This window comes from Astatotilapia calliptera, chromosome 19, assembly GCF_900246225.1.
Source record: "Astatotilapia calliptera chromosome 19, fAstCal1.2, whole genome shotgun sequence".
NCBI classification, from domain to species: domain Eukaryota; kingdom Metazoa; phylum Chordata; class Actinopteri; order Cichliformes; family Cichlidae; genus Astatotilapia; species Astatotilapia calliptera.
Genome location: NC_039320.1, coordinates 24377467 through 24398918, shown reverse-complemented (window position 1 = coordinate 24398918; position 21452 = coordinate 24377467). Strand labels below are relative to the sequence as shown.

General features: G+C 43.7%; 3 protein-coding genes across 5 annotated transcripts in view; 1 reads left to right on the top strand and 2 right to left on the bottom strand.

The window, feature by feature from the left end:
* Positions 1 to 797: 797 nt before the first annotated feature.
* Positions 798 to 2851, bottom strand: LOC113012611 (homeobox protein six1b). Its single transcript, XM_026152904.1, has 2 exons — positions 1966 to 2851; positions 798 to 1128 (listed from the first exon to the last, which is right to left on the bottom strand). The coding sequence occupies exons 1-2, from the start codon at positions 2523 to 2525 to the stop codon at positions 834 to 836; spliced, it is 855 nt and encodes a 284-aa protein (XP_026008689.1). The 5' UTR covers positions 2526 to 2851; the 3' UTR covers positions 798 to 833.
* Positions 2852 to 8682: 5831 nt separating this feature from the next.
* Positions 8683 to 15437, bottom strand: six4a (SIX homeobox 4a). The gene is made up of 3 exons (XM_026151144.1): positions 14600 to 15437; positions 12287 to 12987; positions 8683 to 11126 (listed from the first exon to the last, which is right to left on the bottom strand). The coding sequence occupies exons 1-3, from the start codon at positions 15331 to 15333 to the stop codon at positions 10519 to 10521; spliced, it is 2043 nt and encodes a 680-aa protein (XP_026006929.1). The 5' UTR covers positions 15334 to 15437; the 3' UTR covers positions 8683 to 10518.
* Positions 15438 to 15478: 41 nt separating this feature from the next.
* mnat1 (MNAT1 component of CDK activating kinase) overlaps positions 15479 to 21452 on the top strand; it is a 35875-nt gene continuing 29901 nt past the window's right edge. Inside the window, exons 1-2 of one of the 3 annotated variants that reach the window (XM_026151149.1) lie at positions 15479 to 15658; positions 16852 to 16956. In XM_026151149.1, coding sequence (XP_026006934.1) covers positions 16868 to 16956 — 89 coding nt within the window. In that variant the 5' untranslated portion in view covers positions 15479 to 15658; positions 16852 to 16867. Of the gene's footprint in view, positions 15659 to 15685; positions 15731 to 16712; positions 16957 to 21452 lie in introns of those variants that run through there. The other 2 variants (XM_026151147.1, XM_026151146.1) reach the window with 2 other exon arrangements.

Here is a 21452-nt window from a genome sequence, read left to right as displayed (position 1 = left end):
GAGTCAAAGCTGGTTCCTGCGTATACACAAGCCTCATGACAGACAGCTGCTGATGTTGACTCATATTAGTGTTGAATTAAATTTCCCGTCATGACTCTCGGTTTATTGTTGAAAAGCTGAGAACCAGTAGAACAGGATTTCATTCGTGCTGGAAGGAAAAAAAGGCGACTTATAATAATTTCCGATTCAAATCCCACCCGTGCAGATTTGGAGATTTGTTTAGTTGTTGTGCAGTTGTCAGAGGACGGGCTCATTCAAGTCCCCCCAAAAAGAAAAAAAGAAAGATAATAGAAATCTGTCCTATTAATGGCGTGCTTCCTTTGGTTTGCTTGGATTTATAAAAGGCAGTACCACCCCCCCCCCCCCCCTTTTTTTTTTTTGCCCCTCGCTAAATACACAAATAACACAGAGACAAATTAATTAGTTTTGTTTTATTGGAAACTAATTACCATGACTCTAATGAAAACGTTACCTCTTAGTTTCCATAGCAGGAGGTCGCTATATTTTTTTTTGTTTGTTATCTTTAACAAAATATCATAAATTAAGCAAACGGGCAGTCCAGTTAAGTGTTTCGTTAAGAGTTTCAGAAAGGTCCTGTTTGTGTTTTTCCATGTGCAGGAGATCAGAAAAGCTCCTGTCGTGGAGGGGGTATATGGGTTAAGCGCCTTAAGGAATTTAGTTCTAACCAAATTTAACGACAGACAAGTCAGTCTATATTATAAGATAGGCTACTATAGTGTTATTTCATACATGTATTTAATCTGATACACTTATCAGTCTTTTTCTTTTTTTTCCTGTTTTCTTTTGTCGAATCTGATCGTCTGACAGCCTCTTTAAGAGCCCAAATCCACAAGACTGGAGGTTAGAGGTCCCAACAAAGAGTCCTGCAGTTGGTGTGGGTGTCCGTGCATGCCGTGCACCGGCTGTGGGGCCCCCAGTCCGGACATGGGGTAAGCGGAGGCCCCGGGGTGGCTCATGTTGCCCTGAAGCAAAAGCGCTGAGTTCTGGTCGGGGCTCTGAGGTGGAGAAAACTCGTCCTCCGAGCTGGACATGAGAGACTTTCCTCCGTCTAGAGGGGACAGCTGGTTCTGTTTGTTGCCGCCTGCGTTGTTATTTTCGCTGTTCTCCCTGGAAATGACAACAACGGGGAAATTTAAAGAAAAATGCTCTCAGTTAAGTAGATGACATTATATCAGCGAGGCGGGCCTTGAGGAAACGTCTTTATTAGTTTGTAAACGTGGATGGATATTGCGCACAAACCGCAGCGTTTTTGCTAACAACGAAATTTGTCCTTTGTGAGAGAGAAATGATTAAAAAACATTATTATTGTTCGCCTTCTTATTCTTTTCCTGATTTTTAATTTCACCGCATATTATCTACATTTGCTGATCTGTTTAAAGTAAAAGTCGTGTGTTAGACGCATTTATATCCCCATGTAACCTAATTTAACCTCACAGCCTAACATATTTCAAATTTCCATGGTCTCAAAAAAGTGTCAGTATTATTTTATTATGATTTTTTTTTGTAAAGAAATTTTAAAAAAGAAGTCACGTTGATGGATTTCAAATTGTTTTGGATTACAATTCGAGTCGAGACAAGTCAGGCGTTTTTGAAGTGAGTTCAGCGTTTGACAACATCTCGCTGCTGTTTAACACCTTCACTGTTATCAGGACAGATCTGATGTGGAAACGTGAACACGTCCTAAAATACTCAGTGCGTGGACGATTTGAATGAGGTGTTTCGCATGAGAAGGATTTATATTTTTCTCTTTACTTCAGGATTACTTCAGGGCCACGCTGTCAGAGCGCTGTCACTGATTCATTTATATTCTCGCTGCTTGAAGCCACTTACAAAAAGCATTTTTACCAAAGAATTATTTGCTCTTGAAACATGTTTTTTTAAAAAACACTAAACGCTTTCTGCCATGGAGTGAGACAGCAGCGAGGCTGTGACAGTTTCACGTACCTCTCCTTCGCCTCTGCGGCTCTGTCTCTCTGCCGTCTGTTTTTGAACCAGTTGCTGACCTGCGTGGTGGTCAGTCCTGTGGCCTCGGCCAGCTCCCTCTTTTCCCGCGGGGACGGGTATGGGTTGTGCGTGTACCACTCTCTCAGCACCCCCCTGGATTTCTCCTTAAAGCAGTAGCTTGTCTCCTCACCGTCCCATATCGTGCGGGGCAGCGGGAATTTCCTCCGTACCCGGTACTTCCCTACAGCTCCGAGCGGCCGGCCCCGCAGTTTCTCCGCCTCCACGTAGTGCGCCTTGAGCCAGAGCTGCTGCAGCTTCGGATGGTTGTGCGGAGAAAACTGGTGGCTCTCCAGGATCTTATAAAGCTCTCTGAAGTTCCCCCGATGGAAGGCCACCACCGCCTTGGCTTTGAGGACGCTCTCGTTCTTGTGGAGGTGATCACAAGCGGGCAGCGACCACAGGAAGCGGCCGAGCCTCTCCAGGTTTCCACCCTGCTGCAGCACCTCGCAAACGCACGCCACTTGCTCCTGTGTAAACCCGAAGGACGGTAATATAGACATGATGTCCGGGGCTCAGTCCTCTGCGCTGTTATCCAAAAAGAAGCGGTAGCTGTCGTTGACTTTGTTTATATTCGTTTAATTGTGAGTCCTCGCGGTGCAATCCAGCGCAATCCGACCGCGCTGCACGGGCCTAGAAGCTATCCACTCCACTCCAGCCCCTGATGCGCGCAGCAGATTGGGATGTTGATTGTTGGGACAATTTGTTCCTGTTGGAGATATGTCAGGCTTAAAGGGAGCCTCTGCGTTTCGGTGATTGGCTCTCCCTCTGCCCTGCACCCTGTACAGCAGAGCAGGACTGAGTTTGCAGCTCCGTTTCCTCCCCAGAGGCAGTGCGTCAGGGGCTGAAATAGGAGCGCTCCCACCTCCCGCCCCCACAGTCCCTCTCCCGCTTCATCCGAGGGAGCAGAGCAGCACCTAAACACTAATCAATTATTACAGACCTCTTAAAAGTCGCATTAACGTGTTCTGAATGGAGGCTACATCTTCTTTAAACGGTGACTATGGACGGCAGACCTTCCCGCGTGGGACAAAAAAACCAAACCACAGAATGCTCTCCCTCCACACGTTATCAGTAATCATAGTCAGTGGAGGGTGAACCCACAAAAACACAGAGCTTTTGGTTTTTGAAGACAGGTTTATGCTCGATTAAAACAGAGATTGTAGTCTGCTTTTATAAACAAATAGTTTTAGGTAGAAACCCAGAAGATTTTTTTTATTTTTTGCTGAAATTTATGTTGTTTTAACCAATCCCAAGTCTTTGTTTTTCTTTTGCTTTCTGTTTTTTTTCTTCGATTTACCATCACTGTGTGTTGTGGACACCATAATTACATGCAGGCTGGACATTTTTGCTTCACCCTCACCTTTGATAGCCTATTAATTAACAAAAGCCGTTTATTTTATGAGGTGATATAATTTAATAAGTTCCTCAGATAGCTGGGTCCATTATGCGCCATTACGAACTTCTTTTATACGAGGAACCAACACTACCTGCCAAACGTGTTACGGCCCATAGACCACCAGTAGGAAAACAGCCACTTAAGCGTGTGTGTGTGTGTGCGTGTGTGTGAGAGTAAGAGGGAAAGAGAGAGAGGTTGTTAAAATATCATAGTGGACCTTTGCAATTTGCCAAACATCCACACGAATAATAATAACACATAAACACTTAATACACACTTTATAAAACTGAAATAAAATAAAATCCATCCTGCTGGTGACAAACATTTTGCTGATCCACGTGAGTCTTAATATTAATATTATAGCCCATCCGGACAAATAAAAGATGCCACTCTTTTGCTTCATTCTCCTTTTTATCACTGGGTTTCTGGAGAGACCCCATTCAGTCTGCAGCCTATACATTTATATTTCAAGGATTAGACGGGCACCGCACTGGCTCCAGTGTTTTCTGCGGGGTGAAACTCTAAACCAATCCATTAGTAAATGAGTTCACTGCGACACTGGTCCTCGGTGGTGCAGTTGTTGGTTTGAGCCATATAGATCACATTTCTTTATCTACACCAGAGTCTGAAACTTAAACCCCCCTTTCAATATGTTATATGGGGCGGGATTGAATTATAATATATACAAAATTTAACCAAAAACAATTTCACAGAAAACGTTTTTGTTTTTGAAGACCTTAGATCTCGCTAAGGCATATTTTTGTGATAAAGATTTAATGCTTTGAACTCGTTTTAGTGCTGTCAAACTCAGTAAAATGCACTTCTAAAGACTCTGGAGCAAGGCTGTAAATCACGCTGTAAGATTTTACGGGCAAACGTGTGAAAAACAAAACGTCTCAATATTCGGGAATATGGGCGAATGTCCAGGCTATTAAATAATAAAAACAGAAAATGAATTCAAAACTGCGGGTTAAACATCCACGTGATCGCTTCAGTGCTATGCTGCTATTTGAACTCGCTGAAAGGACAGGCCCTTGAAATGCAGCATCTCATTTTCGAGGTCATAAAGACGAGAATTTAATTTGTGTAGTATATTAAATGGAAACAATGCAGAAAAACAAATAATTTATGAAATTTGAAACGAATTGTTTAGCGTGTGTTCATTAATTTGAAGCACTTTCCTCTTGGATGGACCGCTGTCTCACCAAGCTCAAATTATAGCTACTGGGAAAAAAAAGTATATATTATTGTTTAAAAAAACAGAAAACATTCAAATGTCCACTTTTCTCACACATGCGCAGTTAAAAGCCCAAAACCTCAATTTGATTCAAATGTAACTAATGCTGTGGGATTTATAATGTGGAACAAGAGTAAAAGCGGATACCCTATGCAAAAAACAAACAAAAAAACCCTCTGAGGTAGGTGGACACGGGACTAGGCTGGGGTGTAAGCAGCACTCGGGCTGTGTAAAACCCTCAGTGCTTCAGTAAATGAGCTGTCTGATGAGCGGCTCTCGGGTTTCTCTAATATTTCTACCACATTGCGCCGCGCCTCCTCCTTTAACCCGAGCAGCCCGGGGGGCGAGATTATTTCAAGATGTGGACTCTCCCCCTCTGCCACGGCCAGTGCTGGTCTGCTCATACCCCGACAAGGAGTTAATGCAGTACTCGGATAGGCTATCAGTCGTTAGGCCTATTCGTTCCAGGGAGCAGGGATTCCTCATTCTGTACTTTTTTTCTTTTTGTCCCCACGCTGTCTCATTCGTCCTTTATTAACTTATAAACCCCGACTCCCTTCCTGTGTGCTGCTGAAATCCAGCACCGATTTCACAGAAAAAAATTAAATAAACTTTTTTTCCCCTCTCCCCCCTTCTCTCATTAATCTGGGGTTTATGCGTAAAGGAGGCAATTGATCTGAGCTCTCTGAATTATGCTCTTCCAACTCCTTATTTGGACTAATTAGCCCTTTGACAGCAGCATACACCAGAGCATTTTGTGCAATATTGATTTTAAAAAAATAGGTGAAATGTCGCACTTTTACTCAATTTCAGTGCGCGACAACTCAAAACAGTGAAAACACTTCATAAAAATGTCATCGTCAAAAAGACAAAAGAGAGGGGTGGTGGGGGGTAAGTTTCCTATTGTAGGGTTAATTTTTTCCCCTCAAATATAGAGGAAAATTGAAACGAGCACTGGCTCACTTAACAGATGGTTTTCAGTCTGTCTAAATCCAAAGTGCTATTTCAGCTGTATGGACTGGAACAAAGCCGATGCTGTTTAAATTGAGTGAAAAATGTCAGATTTAGTCTCCATGGTGTTTGAGCATTGTGGGGTTTTTTCCCCTTAAAGGAAAATGTCACTCCAACAACATGTATTTAACATGAATCATTTATTTATTTAAAGGGAAAAAAATCCCAAATTAACAACGCATAGGTGGATTCCGGTTATGAGTGACGCCTGGTATTTCTTAGTTTCATATGGCAGCTCACATATGACTGACTCCACATTGGGCAACAGATTAATAAATATAAGTAAATATAAGTAAACCCTTTCGTTGCCTCGGAGATTTGCCCATTCAAGATGCTCTAAATGTCTCTTCGATTAGGAGTAAAAGAGGTTTATCCGGTTATGTGGATGGCAGTTTAAAAAAAAGGCAGCTCCTTCTCTCAAAACAAAACACAACTGTTGACATGAGTGAGTTAAATGAAATTGGAGCTGCAATTATCAGCTTAACAGAGTTTCCTGTCATGTTGGAAAATTAGACCTGGTACAAGTGTACTGGGGTTAGACCCCCTCCACCACTGCCACCATCACCACTCACCCACCCGCCCCTCCTCATCAAAATCATTACGCATTTCCTCAGAGGACCACCTCCACAAATATGCAATTACGGCCTTGGCTTTTACTGCGCTCTGCTCGGTAAACACGCTCCGGGCATGTGGAGGAGCACATGCCCATGTTTTAGAGAAACTCTTTTCTTGGATGGATAAACAAACGAGGTCGGCAGACCAATCCATAAACAAACAAACAAAACAAAAAATTTAAAAAGGGAACAATTTCAACGTGATGTGCCGGGGAGCCATGTGTGCCTTCTGGCAGGGAGGGGGCGCCATGACAATACTTCGCATCCGAGTCCAAATGTAAAACCCTGAGAGGATGGAGGATGAGCTGGTATTTGGGTATTAGGAGTCGCGCAGTTGTGTGGCAGGTGTGCGGGTGCGCCTTATGGTCTGCATTGGTCACTTCAGTCCTCATGTGTGCGGCTCCTGTTACAAAGTGGTGTTTTTTTCTCTTTGGGAAATACCTTTGACCACTGTGGTGTGCACTTGATGCTGCCTCCCAGCTGCTGCCCCTGAGTGTGTGTGCGTGTGTGTGTGTGCGTGTGTGTGTGTGTGTGTGTTTGTGTGAGAGAGAGAGAGAGAGAGAGAGAGAATGTGAGTGCATCACACAAACACTCAGACTCACACATGCACACTTAAAGCTGTCCTCATGAGTTATGTTTTCTGTCCTTGTGCTCCAGAACAAAGCAGTGAATCATGCTGTTTGCATCCCCCCACCCCATCTCTTGCCACACTGGGTGATGCAGCAGACATGTGTGCATACCTCACACTCTGCCAAACAACAACTTAGGAGGTAAAAGAAAACTCTACAAGGTCATTATTTCCCCTCCATAGTTCAAACACTGCCACATACTTTCCACAGCCCGGCTGGAGCCAGCAGACTGTTTGTGCCAGGACCGGGGCTCGGCCTGTATGGTGGGTCTGTACAGGGCAGGCTGGTACCCGCTGACCCCTGCCCTCTCATTAGTGGGACGTGGAGCAGCGGAGTACCGTGCTCCCCAGGTCATGTTACATATGGCTTGCAGTCTGCTGCGCCGCATTAAATGTCAGCTTTGAAACCATCTGAAAGATCAGAGGTCAGTGTTTTTAATAAGGCCAGAGTTCTGGGGGAGTTCCCTCCTTTTTAACTGCTCGCCTGAGTATGTTTCACGTTGCGTGTTTGAAATTGTGGACAAAATGATCCACTGCACTGTTTGGTTTGGCGTTGGGGATGTCCTGGGGTTTTTTTTCTTTGTTTTTGCCCATAAAAAAGCATTTTATTTATGAAATCTTTAAACATTCTGCTGTAGAAATCCAAACACGCCGTCTTTGTGGCAGCGCTTATTTTCCTTTTCTGCTGAATTCATAGGCACAATACACAAAGGTGGAATTTGGAGTTTTCTGTTCCCCCTCTCCACCCTCCTCTCCCCTCCCCGTGAGATCCACAGACTATGGGATCCTGCTGGAAATGGGATATTGTTCTGGGCTCCAACAAAGCTGTTTTCACCCTCTTCAATATTACAGGAGGAGCTACCTGATACCTAACAATCAGCTAATCCACTGCCCATGGCAACGAGGTCACCTGTGCACAGGTAACTTTATCCAGGTTGCCTGCTTCTCTCTCCCTTTCCCGATAGTCCCTGCCATTTTTCTTCTCCCCCTCTCTGTGACTCAACAGTGAGCACAGACAAACAGCCTCTGTTTATTTAGGTCATCAGCTAGATCATATATAACTCCCGTAGCCAGGATTCCCCGAGCAAGGACGACTCCTATAATCCAGCACAGACACACACTGCAGAAAATAAAAATCCCCTGCTGTTCATTCATTTGTCAAACTTTGTCTCCATCTTATCTCTCCACTGCTGGTTTGGTCAGGTGCCCATTGCGCGAACAAGTATTGGCTTGTGATTCATGAATTCACAGCGAATCCCCTCAAGCCTTGAGAAGAGCCTCGGCTCTTTTCTGGATCAACTCTGTGTCTGTGAGTGACAGCACCTCAGATTCATTCTTCCATATGTTGAAGTTAGGGAGTGGGGGATTTGGCCTTCGCTCAGGGAAAAGACCATTGGATTGGACTGAGCTGTGGGGAGCTGCAGACCCCCCACCCAAAAGGAGCTTTACCTCTGGAAATCTCATTGCTGTTTATTTGAATTACAGAGACTGAGATGAGAAAAGGAGGCCTAATGAACTCCAGGTTGCCAGGCATGTGCAAACGATCACTGCAGGTTTGCAGAGAGCTGCACCAGGCTCGCTGGATTAAAGTGTGCCAGTTCACCCCTCCCCAACCCCGTATCCTCACAATCTGGCTGCACAGGACTCCAAAACACTGAGATGAGATGTTCTTTTTGTCCATCATAAACTTCCATTTATCTCAGACATGCTGTGACGAAAGAGAATTAAATAACGCTATTAGTCATCTTCTAGAAAGAATTAAAAATGCCTGTTTTCCATTTTTATAAATATAAACTTTTATTGCAGTATGGAGATTTAGAAAAATACATTCACATAATTTCAGATAACAAACATATAATTCAAACTAAGATTAAAAAACAAAAAGCAACAAAGACACAAAAAAGACTATCTTTTGCCCACAACTCGTTTTTGGTTTATGACATTAAAGCACTGAGGATACTTTCACTGAAATGCCCACTCAAATGAGAGGATCATGTCACAGATCCTCAAGAAAAGTGTTACGAGGCCACTAGCATGTAGATCCACTGATAAATATGCATGGTGCAAGTTGGCCATGAGGTTGAAATGTCCCGCTTACGGTCACGTATGAAAGCGAGAACTCCTGCTGTGAAAAGCAAATGGGCTCTGCACTCCTGTGTCTTTCCCTCAGTTGATACCCGACTAATGTCCCGGCGACGGTGACAGTGGGAAATCTCTGAAGCTGCGTGGCAGCGCACGAGCCACAACAGAGCTTCATTTTATGTTAGTCACAAGACAAAGATTAAAAAAGTACAAGGCACAAGTGTCCCAAACACGATGATGCCACGCAAAGAGAAATGACCACAATCTCTCTCTGTTTTTAAAGTGGGACGATTTAAAAAACAAAAACACAATTTGTCCACTTAGTCACGTCCATAACTTCTGTCCCTTTGTTCCTTATACTTTTCGAAAGCATACGTGATGTTTGCACCTGGTTTTTACAGAAAAAATATAATTCGTGATCACTGACATCATGGAGACGGGTCATAATGGAAGATGATACAGCACGGTGTCACCACATCAAGTTGACATACTATTAGCTGCAGCATTAGAAAAAACATGTGACGTCCAGCGTGCGAGCTGACCTTTTTGATCATCGTTCATATGCTGGTCTCACAGGTTGATGATGAGGCTTGAAATAGGAGCCATTGCCGAGAGGGTTGTGCGTTTGTTGAGGTGTGTCACACATGACAAAACCCTCAACACAAAGGCTGTTTGAAACACATCCGTTGTATTGTCACTATGGTAGTGCAAATGCCCAAACAGGCCAATGCCATTGTGTATGTTAAGTAGCAGAAAGGCACATTTTGTCTTAAATGTTGTCCCATTTTTGAACCCTCCCAGCTCATTTGGTATGAGTTAAAGCACAAAAAGCTGCACTTTTTAGTACTGATTTGTGAGGCTTTTGTAGACAATCTAAAGTGCTTACTGAAGGACACTCCCCCACCCCCAAATCAGCAGCTTTGTGTGTTTAGTGACCTATTCTCTTTATAAACGCGTGTGCAGTCCTTCAGTAAAGCTGTTGCTGTTTAACTGACCATTATCATAGAGGCTCACTTGCTGTTCCCCCTACAGCATGACCTTTTTGGTTTGACCCAGATGACGCATTTAGTTTGGAGGAACATCCTTGTCACATGACTCGAGGCTTTCCAGCACCTGCTTCTGCAGATCAAATCCACTCAACAGGAAGTAGCAGGTGCAGTCTATAAAAATGCACATTTAGACACGGCTTAAACGCTTACAGCAACGTCTTCTGTTAGCACATCACCATCGTAATGTTTCGTCTTAGGAAGCTGGGCTTTTAAAACATGTCACAGGCTTTTTTTATTATTATTATTTCGTGATAAACTGATAAAGCCCACCTACTAGGCTCCTCTCTGACTTGAGTGCATTGTAAAAGTCAAATGAATGCAAATAATTTAACAATGAAAAGGAAATGAATGTTTTTAAAAAAAACAAAAAAACAAAAAAACAACCCACACACACGCACACAAAAAGGAGTAAAAAGATTCATCATATCACTGCTTGGGCGGACTTGAGTGCTTCTGCAAAAGGGAGAGGTTTGAGGTTAAAGGTCAGCCATGTCCTCATCCATCTGCACTGTCTGTAGTTTGGCCAGCTCCTTTCCCTCCGTAGCCTCCATCTCCCCACACATTGCCCGCACCATTTCGTTCATGCTTCCTGAACCCGAGCCATCCACCTTGCTCTCTGAAAGGTTCATGTAGTTGTTGTTCATGCCGGGGCCCATCAGGTGTGAGGACGGTGCCCCTCGGACCTCGTGGCCCCCAAGGTACTCTGTGGGCTGGAGGTGGTGGTTGCTCGGTTCTGTTTGAGCCATCAGGGGTGTACTGACAGTGAGGGTGGTGTAGACCTCTGAGTCCGGGCTGGATGAGCTGACGGCAGTGACCTCGGCGGTTGAGGCGGGACCTCGGCTGGAGGAAATCTCTTCTGAACCGGAGTAGTTGATTTGACCACTGGGGTCCAAGTGGAGCCCGTGATGGTACGAGGAATAAACACCTCCCTCCAGAGGCTCCTTCTTGATGGATGGCTGGCCGCTATTGCTCATGCTGTAGAGAACCGTACTGTGGTGCAAAGATGCCATGGTCAGTTTGTCCTGCTGCTCGAATGAGTCGCCACTGGAGGAACTCACTGCTACATTATTCAGAGCCATGGTACCTGTGGTGATACAACAATAGATCAATACATATATCTTTCTCCAGTTTGGCTGCAGTAGATCCCCTTCCCGCTGCCTGATCCCCTCTTCGGTTCTTGCAGTATTATGCGTTCCATTTACAGCAGGCCTTGGCCGCAAAATTGCTGTTGTGTGTCTTACACACTTTGAGGACGTTAAGATCGACCCTGCAGTTGCACCAGAGAACAAATGAATAACGCTGCCAGAACTCAAGAGAAAGCTGCAATTTTCTGTTTTTTTTCTTCTTCTTCTAATTATTCATCCTGGTTTACATTCTCTGCTTCATGTCAAAGTAAGTGCTGTAATGGCTTATTCCCTGTTAGTGCATTTCATGGCCTCTGATTGTCTGCAACATATTTCCCCTCCCCTGCTCTGGAGATCAAGAGCGTAATGATGATGAGTGATGGTGACTTCAGAACTTGTTTTTATCCATCTCTGGGGTTTTAAAAGGACCACCACTTCTATATATACGTGTGTGTGTGTGTGTGTGTGTGTGTGTGTGTGTGTGTGTGTGTGTGTGTGTGTGTGTGTGTGTGTGTGTGTGTGTGTGTGTGTGTGTGTGTGTCCCTTCTATATTTCTTCTGGTCTGTGTTATGTGCACCATCAGCCCCTAGGGCTATGGCCCAAACACAGACAAGCCAATAAAGCAGGTCAGATATATTGGGTGGGTGTAGTAGAGACCTGTTGACAAACCACTGGGGACATTTAAGGAGGGGAAAGAGCAACAATCACGTATTATAATGCAAGGTGGTATAAGGCTGTGATTTCTGTGCTATAGATTTAATTCAGATCTTAATTCTGATACAACATTGGATTCTGTTTTTGTACTTTTGTTGACTTTAAAAGTATATAAAGACAGTTTGATTCATATATAACTGTCTGTTATTAAAATCAACAGCAGATGGCTCTAATTTTTATCTAAAAATCTTTTATCTCCCTTATGAGACATTGTTGCTTCCTTAGTGAGAATAGTTAAAGTACAATTATTCTTAGCATAGTTATATTTGTATCCATGTCCATTCTGACTCAGTCTCTTCCATGAACATTTCAGCTACACATGACCACGTAACCTCTAAAGGTAAAAAAGAAGATCAAAGTATTAAAATTGAATCATCTTAGACAGCAAATCACTTCATGAACCCACCTTGTTGTGTAATTGTTGAAGAAGAGGAGGCAGAAGAAAGCTGCAGGGGAGGAAGACCTACGTCGCTGTTGAGTAATGAGCTGCCATCGCTGTCAGAGACTCCACTTGGTACCTGGACCAGGCTGTAGCCACCCAGCTGCAGAGCGCCTGATGGGGAGCTGAATGTCAGAACAGAGGAGCCGCCATTCTGGGCAGCCATGGTGTGAACCCCTTCCAGCTTCACCTCTGACCCATTCACACAGCCAGCGTAAGATGCATATGGCAGGGTGGACTCCTCAGCATTCCCTAGTCCTTTGTCCTGTCCTGTCTGCATCTGCATGTCCACTCCAGAGCCCCCCAGCAGCACCCCTCCAGAGGGTCTCAGAGGATTAAATGCCAGGGGCTGGATGCCCAAATTGAGCCCGTTGAAGAGGATGTTTCCAGGTGAGTGGAGGTAAGATGATCCACCATTGTGAAATACAGTAGAGGGCGTGTTACTGGTCACTAGACTTCCATTGTAGAGACCGCCACTGCTGGATCCAGGAGGCATCTTGATGTCCCCGATCTGTTGGATGACCACCCCACTGTCCAGAGGTCCCGTCTGAATAGGAAGGTTCCCGTGGGTTATCACCCCATCTGAAGAATTGGAGAGAGGACGAGGAGACAGCTCCTCCTGGCCTTTACTGGACTCATCCTCTGTGCTGTGGTTTCCATCTGATTCACTGTAGAAAAACAAAAGAGGAGGGAGAAAGATGGCAAATGGTGTGTAACAAAACAGAGGAAAATAAAAAGGGAAAATTTGTGTACTATTTGTATATGTTTCTGGGAAGGAAGAACACTATAAACACCGACACAATTAGACCATAAACTCGTATAATGGAATTCATTTCATTTCCACCCACATTTTGCTTTTAAGCCAGAGCACACAGACTCACATTTATTGCTGGGTTATTACAAAGCTTTGAAGGCAGGCTGTGTCTGTGTAGCCCTCTTACCTCATGGAGAGCTGCATGGACAACAACCAGGCAGCGTCAACAACCGTGCAACCATTTGGCGCAATAAATTCTGGAGTGACAAAATGCCAGCTCTGACAGGACAAATGGCTTCAAGTATTTATTTATTTGTTTTGCCTCTGATTTGGGACGTTCCAATGAAAATTCTTATTTTTAATTTTCCAAGAATAACAAAGTGAAAGAATAGGAGCAGCTATATTAGCAGCCTCATTTTGTTTACTAGCCCCCTTTTAAAAGACTGATTAAAACAGCTGCACCACTTCACACCCCCACTCCCCCCTAAGGGACACACACACACAAACACACACGCATCTAAACCCACCACTTCCAGGAAAATATAAAAGGGTGTCACAAGTTTAAAAAAAAAAAAAAACAGGGGAAAAAAGAGAACGAAATCAAAGGTTTATAAAGATTTAAAAACTTTGAAATTATTATTTTTTTACTGGCGATTTTAAGACAGCTTACAATGGTGTGTATATGCCTCTGTGTGTGCGCGCGTTCGTGCGCGTGTGTGGTTAGAGAGACAGAGGGGTCACCTCCACCAGGTGTGCGTCATCTTTGTTCACTCAGAGGGAAACATGAAAGAATAGCGTGCACATGTCAGTCTGTTTGTCTGCGGGATTATGAAATGAAGCGCAGGAGTTGATGGAAGCTCTGAGATCCTTTCTTGATCCAAAAGGAAGAAGGGGAGGGCAAAAAAAAGAAGTCATGATCATGAAAATGATTTATGTGCTACTGAGTACACGCGCACCACCAAGTGTGTGTGTGCGCGCGCTCAAACACACGCACACACACCACGAATAGATAAGAAGATTTTAACCTTTCAAGTCATCTTTTGAACCGTCTCATTAAAGTTGCCCACTCCCCGCGTCTGATAGTTTAATCGCTGAAGTGTGTATTTTGTTGCTTATGGTTTCCATGCCTCTTAGCACCAACGCACTTGAAACTTGATCTGAATGGCAACAGCTTCATATTTCAAAACATTAAAAGCGTGCTCCTAACCCCTTTTACAAATAAATTTTTGTGTTTCTGAACTATGAATAGTTATTGATTTAAATTGTTCGTTCTTATTTGTGAGGCCGGCAAGACGATTATGAAATACACTCGGTATTGTCAGTAGTCGAACTTGGTCCAACTGCATAATATAGCCGCTTTTCCATTAAAAAAACAACAACTTTTAAATACTTGGTAAAGTTAATCGGCGTTCATTTTAATTAAAGGGCCTTTTACGCACATAATCTTCAGAAGTAAAATTTATTGCCGTTTGATGAGCGATCTGTGACGGGAAAAGGTCTGTGGCGTGCTCCTTTTGTTGCCTCACCTTTTTGATTGTGCTTCCGACGGGTTTCTGTCTCTCTGTCTCCTGTTTTTGAACCAGTTGCTGACCTGGGTCAAGGAGAGTCCGGTTATCTTGGCGAGATTTCTTTTCTCCGCTGGAGACGGGTACCTATTTTGATTATACAGATCCTTCAGTGCGTTCCGCGACCTCTCCTTGAAACAATAAACAGTCTCCTCGCCGTCCCAGATAGTCCTGGGGAGAGGATACTTTCTCCGGATTCGGTACTTGTCCACTGCGCCCAGGGGTCTACCCCGCGCCTTCTCCGCCTCGGTGTACCGCGCTTTGTACCACAGATCTTGCAGAAAGGTGTGGTTGGACGGACTAAAACTGTGGTTCTCCAAAATACTGTACAGCTCCTGATACCGAGCCTGATGGAAAGCTACGAGGGCTTGAGCTTTCAGGATGCTTTCGTTGCCCCGTAGCAGGTCACTCTGTGGCAGGGACCACAGGAACCTGGCCAGCCGGTCCACATTGCCTCCCTGCTGCAGTGCCTCGCAGACACACGCCACTTGCTCCGGGGAGAAAGCAAGAGAGGAAGCGGCATTCACCAACAGCTCAGTGCGCACCGCGTCAGTGCTGGGAGTCGTGCGCTCCATGGGCAACTCCGCCGCGTCCAGCGCCACAAGCTTGATGCACTCCCGCGTATCCACCTCCTTCACATTTTCCCTCTTGATGTCATTTGCTGTTGTGACTTCTCCGGCAGAAGAAGAAGACATTTTTTTTTTTTTTGGTTCAAGCCTTCCCTGGTAAAGTCACTCCTCCCCGCTCGATCAGGTTACCTCCTCGCCATGCGAATGCGATCGGATATCTGACAGCAGCTGTAAGTAGATATCTCTCTCCCCTTTTCCTTCCAACGTGACTTTTACTCTGCGGGGACTGGAGCTGGAGGGAGACACGGTGGGGTCTATCTACAGGAGCGCCTCGCTATTGGCCGTCGAGGGCCCGTAAGGGAGGAGCGAGCATGGATTCAGACGCGAATGTTTGGTTTCCAGCTGTCAGTCATATAACTTCCAGTAGATTAACGTAGCTCACCTGTGCAAGGTGAGTGCTTTTGTGATCGTGGGAACGGGATATCTTTGTTGTCTGTATTGTCAGGAGATCATTTGTCTGTAGGTATGCACATAAAAGAATGTTTTATTTCCATCTCGATGTATGGAAATCCAAACGGAAGTAATGCTGGGAATACTGTCACTCACTTTATTTAGCCAGTTTACATTTATTTTGACAATTTTAAAGTAACAAATGTTAACAAAAAATAGATATCAGATTTACTCACACTTTAAATTTGTTTTTATTGTTATTTCAGGAATGAAGGTAATAAAGTTTCAGCACAGATCCTGCTTTAAGTGGCTATTGCGAGGTTGTAGCCTACCCCTCCCACCAAAGACTGGATCAGAATACTATACGCGACCAAAGTAATGTCAGAAAAAAAACAGCACACCCCTATGAAAGATATCATATGAGGACTAGACCTCAAATTTCTCTCAAGAGTAGCTCATTCCCAAATCAGGTGATCTGTCTAGCATCACGTAACAGGTGTCCAACACCACATCATTACTGATATTTGAACTTTAAATTATGTTTTCATTGAATCTTTTATAGTAAAAGAGTCTCAGATCGTCTTAACAATTACTAGCATCCACATATAGTCAATAAACTATTATAGCTCAAGCACTGGGAGGAATGAAAACTAAAAATATTTAAATATCAAACTAATTCCTACGAAGTTCACGTTTTCTCGCAATGATTTCATAAAACTAACTTAATGTAACTTACGAGTTGTTTTCCCAAATTCACAATCATCCAGAAACGATATGATGTCAGAAACCCAGGGAAACAATGTCTGGGTTGATTTTTGTTTTTAATTATGTTTCTGCTCAGACTTACAAGATCATATGCAAGTTTTTTTTTGTTTTGTTATATTTACTCGATTACTACCATTACTACTACTATTACTACTAGCTAAAGTTATTTATTTACTTAATTTATTTTACCTCGCTTCCACTGGGACTCCCTAGCAACCCTTGCATGTATGTGCGCCAGCAGCTATTTGCACCTCACCTCTAAAAGCAATCATTAAATAGGAACACATCTTATTAATGCCGTTTCCTGTCGGACCTCATTTTGTGTAACGCAGTGGTTCGCAGCTTGGAATCTGACAGGAGAGCTGCAGGTTATTGACGTGTTTTGTTTTGTTTCTGAAGTGCTTTTTATTATTGCCATTATTTTTTTAGTGTGGTGCAGACAGAAATGGACGAACAGGGCTGTCCGAGATGTAAAACAACCAAATACAGAAACCCGTCGCTGAAGCTGATGGTGAACGTCTGCGGCCACACGCTGTGAGTATTCACACCTGACAGCTACAAGGAAAGAGCACAAATCCTCCACAACATCGCGGCGTTTCTGCTCCAGGCTGCTCGAAACGACACGCAAACACAAAGCACCCCCCAAAAGCAGCTATAATATAGCGTTTAAAACTGTTTCCGCACATACATCTCTAGTCTTAATTGGGGGACTTGGACGTAAACAAAACTGATAAGCCTCGAATGCTGACGGTTTGTTGGGCTAGCTCATATTTATAGTCTTGGTGTTAAATAGCTGTGTCATTGTAGACAGAAAGTGTGCTTTAGAGGTGGGTTATGTTTCCTGATAGAGCTACACAATTGCAAAGCTAGGCTAATACTGCTGGTAAACACAGTATAGCGGTCATTGTTTACATATGACCTACACTGGCTGTAAGCAGCTCAGCTTAGAGACCTCTGTAGAAAAGCAGACCCTGCAGTTGTGTCTTTGTGTGTGTGTAAAGTACAGCAAGTTTAGGATGGCAGGGGGAAAAGTGACTAATGATGAGGAGCATAAACACCCTGTGCTGAGTTTTGAACCACATAATGAATATGAATTATTCAGAGGTTTTTGAAAAGGGCCAGCTCAAAGGTGCAAATCAAATTCGAGTTTGACTGCGCAAGTTTTTCCATGTTAATCTGCCAACCTAACTAAAAGCTACATTTTTATTTGAATGGCTGCACCTCTGCCACAGGTCTGGCTTAATTTGGAATTTGTCATTTTTGCATTAAACGGAAAATATAATGCAAAACCTAAAGTAATGTATTTTATTATTATAAGAGGCAATGATGAGATGGTTTGGAGGGAGGATATGTTGGTTAAAGGATATTGAAGATGGAGCTACCTTGCTGGAGGAAACGAGAGAAGCCACAGTGATGGAGGAAATGCAGAGGGTTGGTTTGACAGAGGATGAAAGGGACAGAATAGGGTGAGATGGAGGTAGATGATTCACTGTGGCTACCCCTAAAGGGATCATATGAAAGAAGTAGAAGATTATGATTATTATTTGCATAACATACAGAAATGGATGAAAAGTTAGCATGTTTCCATTTGTTCGTATTCTGCTACTTCTGTGCAGCAGCATCATGTAGATACTTTTTCGAACTTCACTGTGCATTTTTCAGCATTTAACCTTGTCCGCCCTTTAAAGACATGGACGTTTAAATGAAGGGGACATGTTCTCCATGAGCATTATGCAGCGACGGTGGTAGCTTGATGAGCACATCTTTTTCGACCCTGTCTGTTTATTGACCGTGCCATCAGGAAGTGGTCGTGCTTTGTCATCAGGTCAGCGGGCTCATAACTCACTGCCTCTGTCTGGATGCAGGACTACACACAGAAAATTAAAATGATTCTGCAATGAAGCAATTTGGAAAGATGTCCTAGCCCGGGTCACCTTGGATCTGTTCCTCAGAGCCGGTGCGACAGTGAATTTATGCATCACTTGGAAACTGCTGCACTCCCTAACCATATTAGTATTTTCATCACTGATGCTTTTTGGCTTTTCTTTTCTTCCCCCCCCCCCCCCCCCCCCCTTTTTTTTTTTTTTTTTTGAAGCAAGTCTTACAGAAATGCTACAAGATCTGTAACTCTGTTTCAGAGTTATCCATTTTCTCATTTTTAATCAACAACGCTCTTCAGAAAAACTATATAAGAAAAAGAAAATCTAAGAGGTTAATGCACATGGTTAGTTTTTAGATGGTTATATAGTTTTTGACTCTGTGCACCAACATACATCTTTAATCCAAGGGGCTTAACAAAAGCAAACAAACAAAAGCCTTTGGATAAATGAAACTAAGATGAATGAATATATACCAGAATTATTTAAAGAGAAAAGTATGGAGAAAGAGTGAAACAGCTCCTGATCTAAAGCATATCACATCATCTGTCAAGCATGGTGGAGGCAGTGTTATGGGATGAACACGTATGTCTGCCAGTGGAACCTGGTCACTAGTGTTTGACAACGTGACTGCTGATAGAAGCAGCACAATGAATAATGAAGCATACAGAGCTATACTCTCTGCTCTCATTCAGCCAAATGCTGTAATACTGATCAAAGAGCTCTTCAAAGTACAAATGGATAATGACCCAAAGCTTATTGCAAAGCCAACCCAAGAGTTTCTCAAGCCATAGAAACTGGATATACTTCAACGGCCAAGTCAGTCACCTGATCTCAAACCAGTAGAGCATGCTTTTCAGTTACTGAAGACAAAACCGAAGGTAGAGACCCACAATTGTCGACCTGTCCTGCGTGTACCCTGCCTTTCACCCTATGGTAGCTGGGATGGGCTCCAGCCTCCCCGAAGCCTTGATAAGGATAAGCAGAAGAGAACAATTTGATTCCCAGCGTCTCCAGTCTGCATGTCCTTGGTATGAGAGAGAGAGTGTATGTGATAGGTAAAATGCTTTAAAGATGTAAAATCTAGTGCCGTGTGTGTGTGGTAGCATAAAGCACTTTAAATGTTCATGAAGTATAGGAGGGATATATATAAACACCGGCCTGTTTACCAGGAGAAAGTAGCACTAGTGAGAGCACAAAGCAGTTCAGTTATTCAGAGCGATAATGCTAATACAACACAACCAATTCTTCGCAAAACAAGTCATTTGAAGATATCACCCAGGCCTCTGTGAAGCCATTTTCTTCAGTGACTGTCCATTAAAGGATTAATTGACTTACTGAGATACATATACTAGATGAATCATAAACAGCTGAGAATACTTGGACTCCATTTAGATAAATGTAAGAATGTCTCTTCTTTGAGTGGCCCGTCCAGTCTGCGCTGACTAGCCTTCAGCAGTTGCATTATTAGCTTCTCCATGCATCTAAATTTAAACTCCACCGCAGCACATTTTGTATCCTTGTCACCAGGGGCATTTGATGTGGGTTATTTATTACCTTTGCACAATGACACTGGGTCTGTGTCCTTTGGCATTTGACACTGGGCACAGGCAGGCAAAAACAGTTGTAGCTGAGGCACACAGTGCTGTTTAGAAAGTGGACACAGTGATGCTAACATTACAATTATAATCGTATGCTGCAGGATAATCTACAGCAGCAATGCAAGAAGTCGTTTTGGGGATCGTTCAGATTTTTTTTTTTTTTTTTTTTTAAAAAGCGTCCAGTGTGAAGTTCAGACATGTTCTTGGCTTTTCTTTAAAGTACTATAAATGTGCGGTTGGGGCAAGCTTTTAGTTTAAGCAGTCATAGTGTTGGTCTTTGGCATTTTCTGATTGTGATGCTGCAGGTTTTGCAGATTGTTTAGATTTCATACAATGCCATTACACAAATCCATCTCTACTTGGTCTTGAATCGACCCTTGGTCTAAGATGGAAACAAAAATATAGAGATCACTGTAACAAGCAAACAAGCTCGGTCTCATGCTGTCTCCTGCTTTTCTGTTTTTGCACTTTAATTCAAAAGTGACACAGCAAAGACGCAGGCAATGTCACTGAGAGATGGTGGGGGTAGTGGTGGTAGAGGAGTCTCTTTGCTGAGCCAGGGCCCTGTTTACCTTCCCCTTACCACCCCCTTTCCCTGACCTGCTGACAGCTGCAGATGGGAGAGATAGGAGCCTGGAGCTCCGAGCAGGACAGGTGAGAGAGGGAGGAGTCAGGAGTGCTCAGTCAGCGACAACAGCCTTGAGACTCAGAGATGGCAAGTAGCTAAAGATCTGTCCATTTAAATGTTTGCAATTGAGCGTAGAATTGGCTAAAAAAAAAATAAAATAAAAAATCTTGATCCTCCTTTGATCGCAAAATGAAAGAAGCTCACAATCTCAAAGCTGGCAAATTGATTCTAAGAGTCTCCTCCCTCCCTTTTAGACGGTCATCTCTTTGCTCTAGAGTTACACAGGATTTCCCCTTTGGAGAGTTCTGTTGTGTGGTCCATTTATGGGGCGGGGGGCTAAGCTACACCCCACTCCTTGCCCCATTTTGATGAATGGGCTCTTTGTGGGCCTGTGGAAACAAGCTGAATCCTTCAATCTACCTCCATATGGCCAGGCCTATAGATCTCCTGTAGCCTGAGGCCACAGCGAACATCTGCCTCTTCCAGGCTGCACTTCAGACTCCGAAGCACCAACTGGATGGCGCAGATGTTTGTCTGCCGTTCAGCTTTCATTTTTACATTGCTGCTTCTTGTAAGCCAAGCTGAACTGCTTGTAAGACAGTCCTCCGTGGTGCTTCGTCAGTTTGTTGTATAGCTGCTTTGAAAGCTTTGGTGTCACAACTCTGCAGGTTGGGCTTGTTTGACCCTTATGTGTGACGCTAGGTATAAACAGCCAAACTCCACGGCTCTGCAGTTTCTCCTTTAACTGCTTTTTTTTCTGCTTTAAATCCTGCTGATGAAGTGAAATGTCTTGCAGGATGGCTCAGTCATGATTGTTCTAATAAGCTCCATCCCTGGAGAACTTTTGACTCGACACCAGTGCCTCATGCCCAGTGTTTGACTTTTGGGAAGAAATGACTCAACCATACCATCAGTGACGTGTGG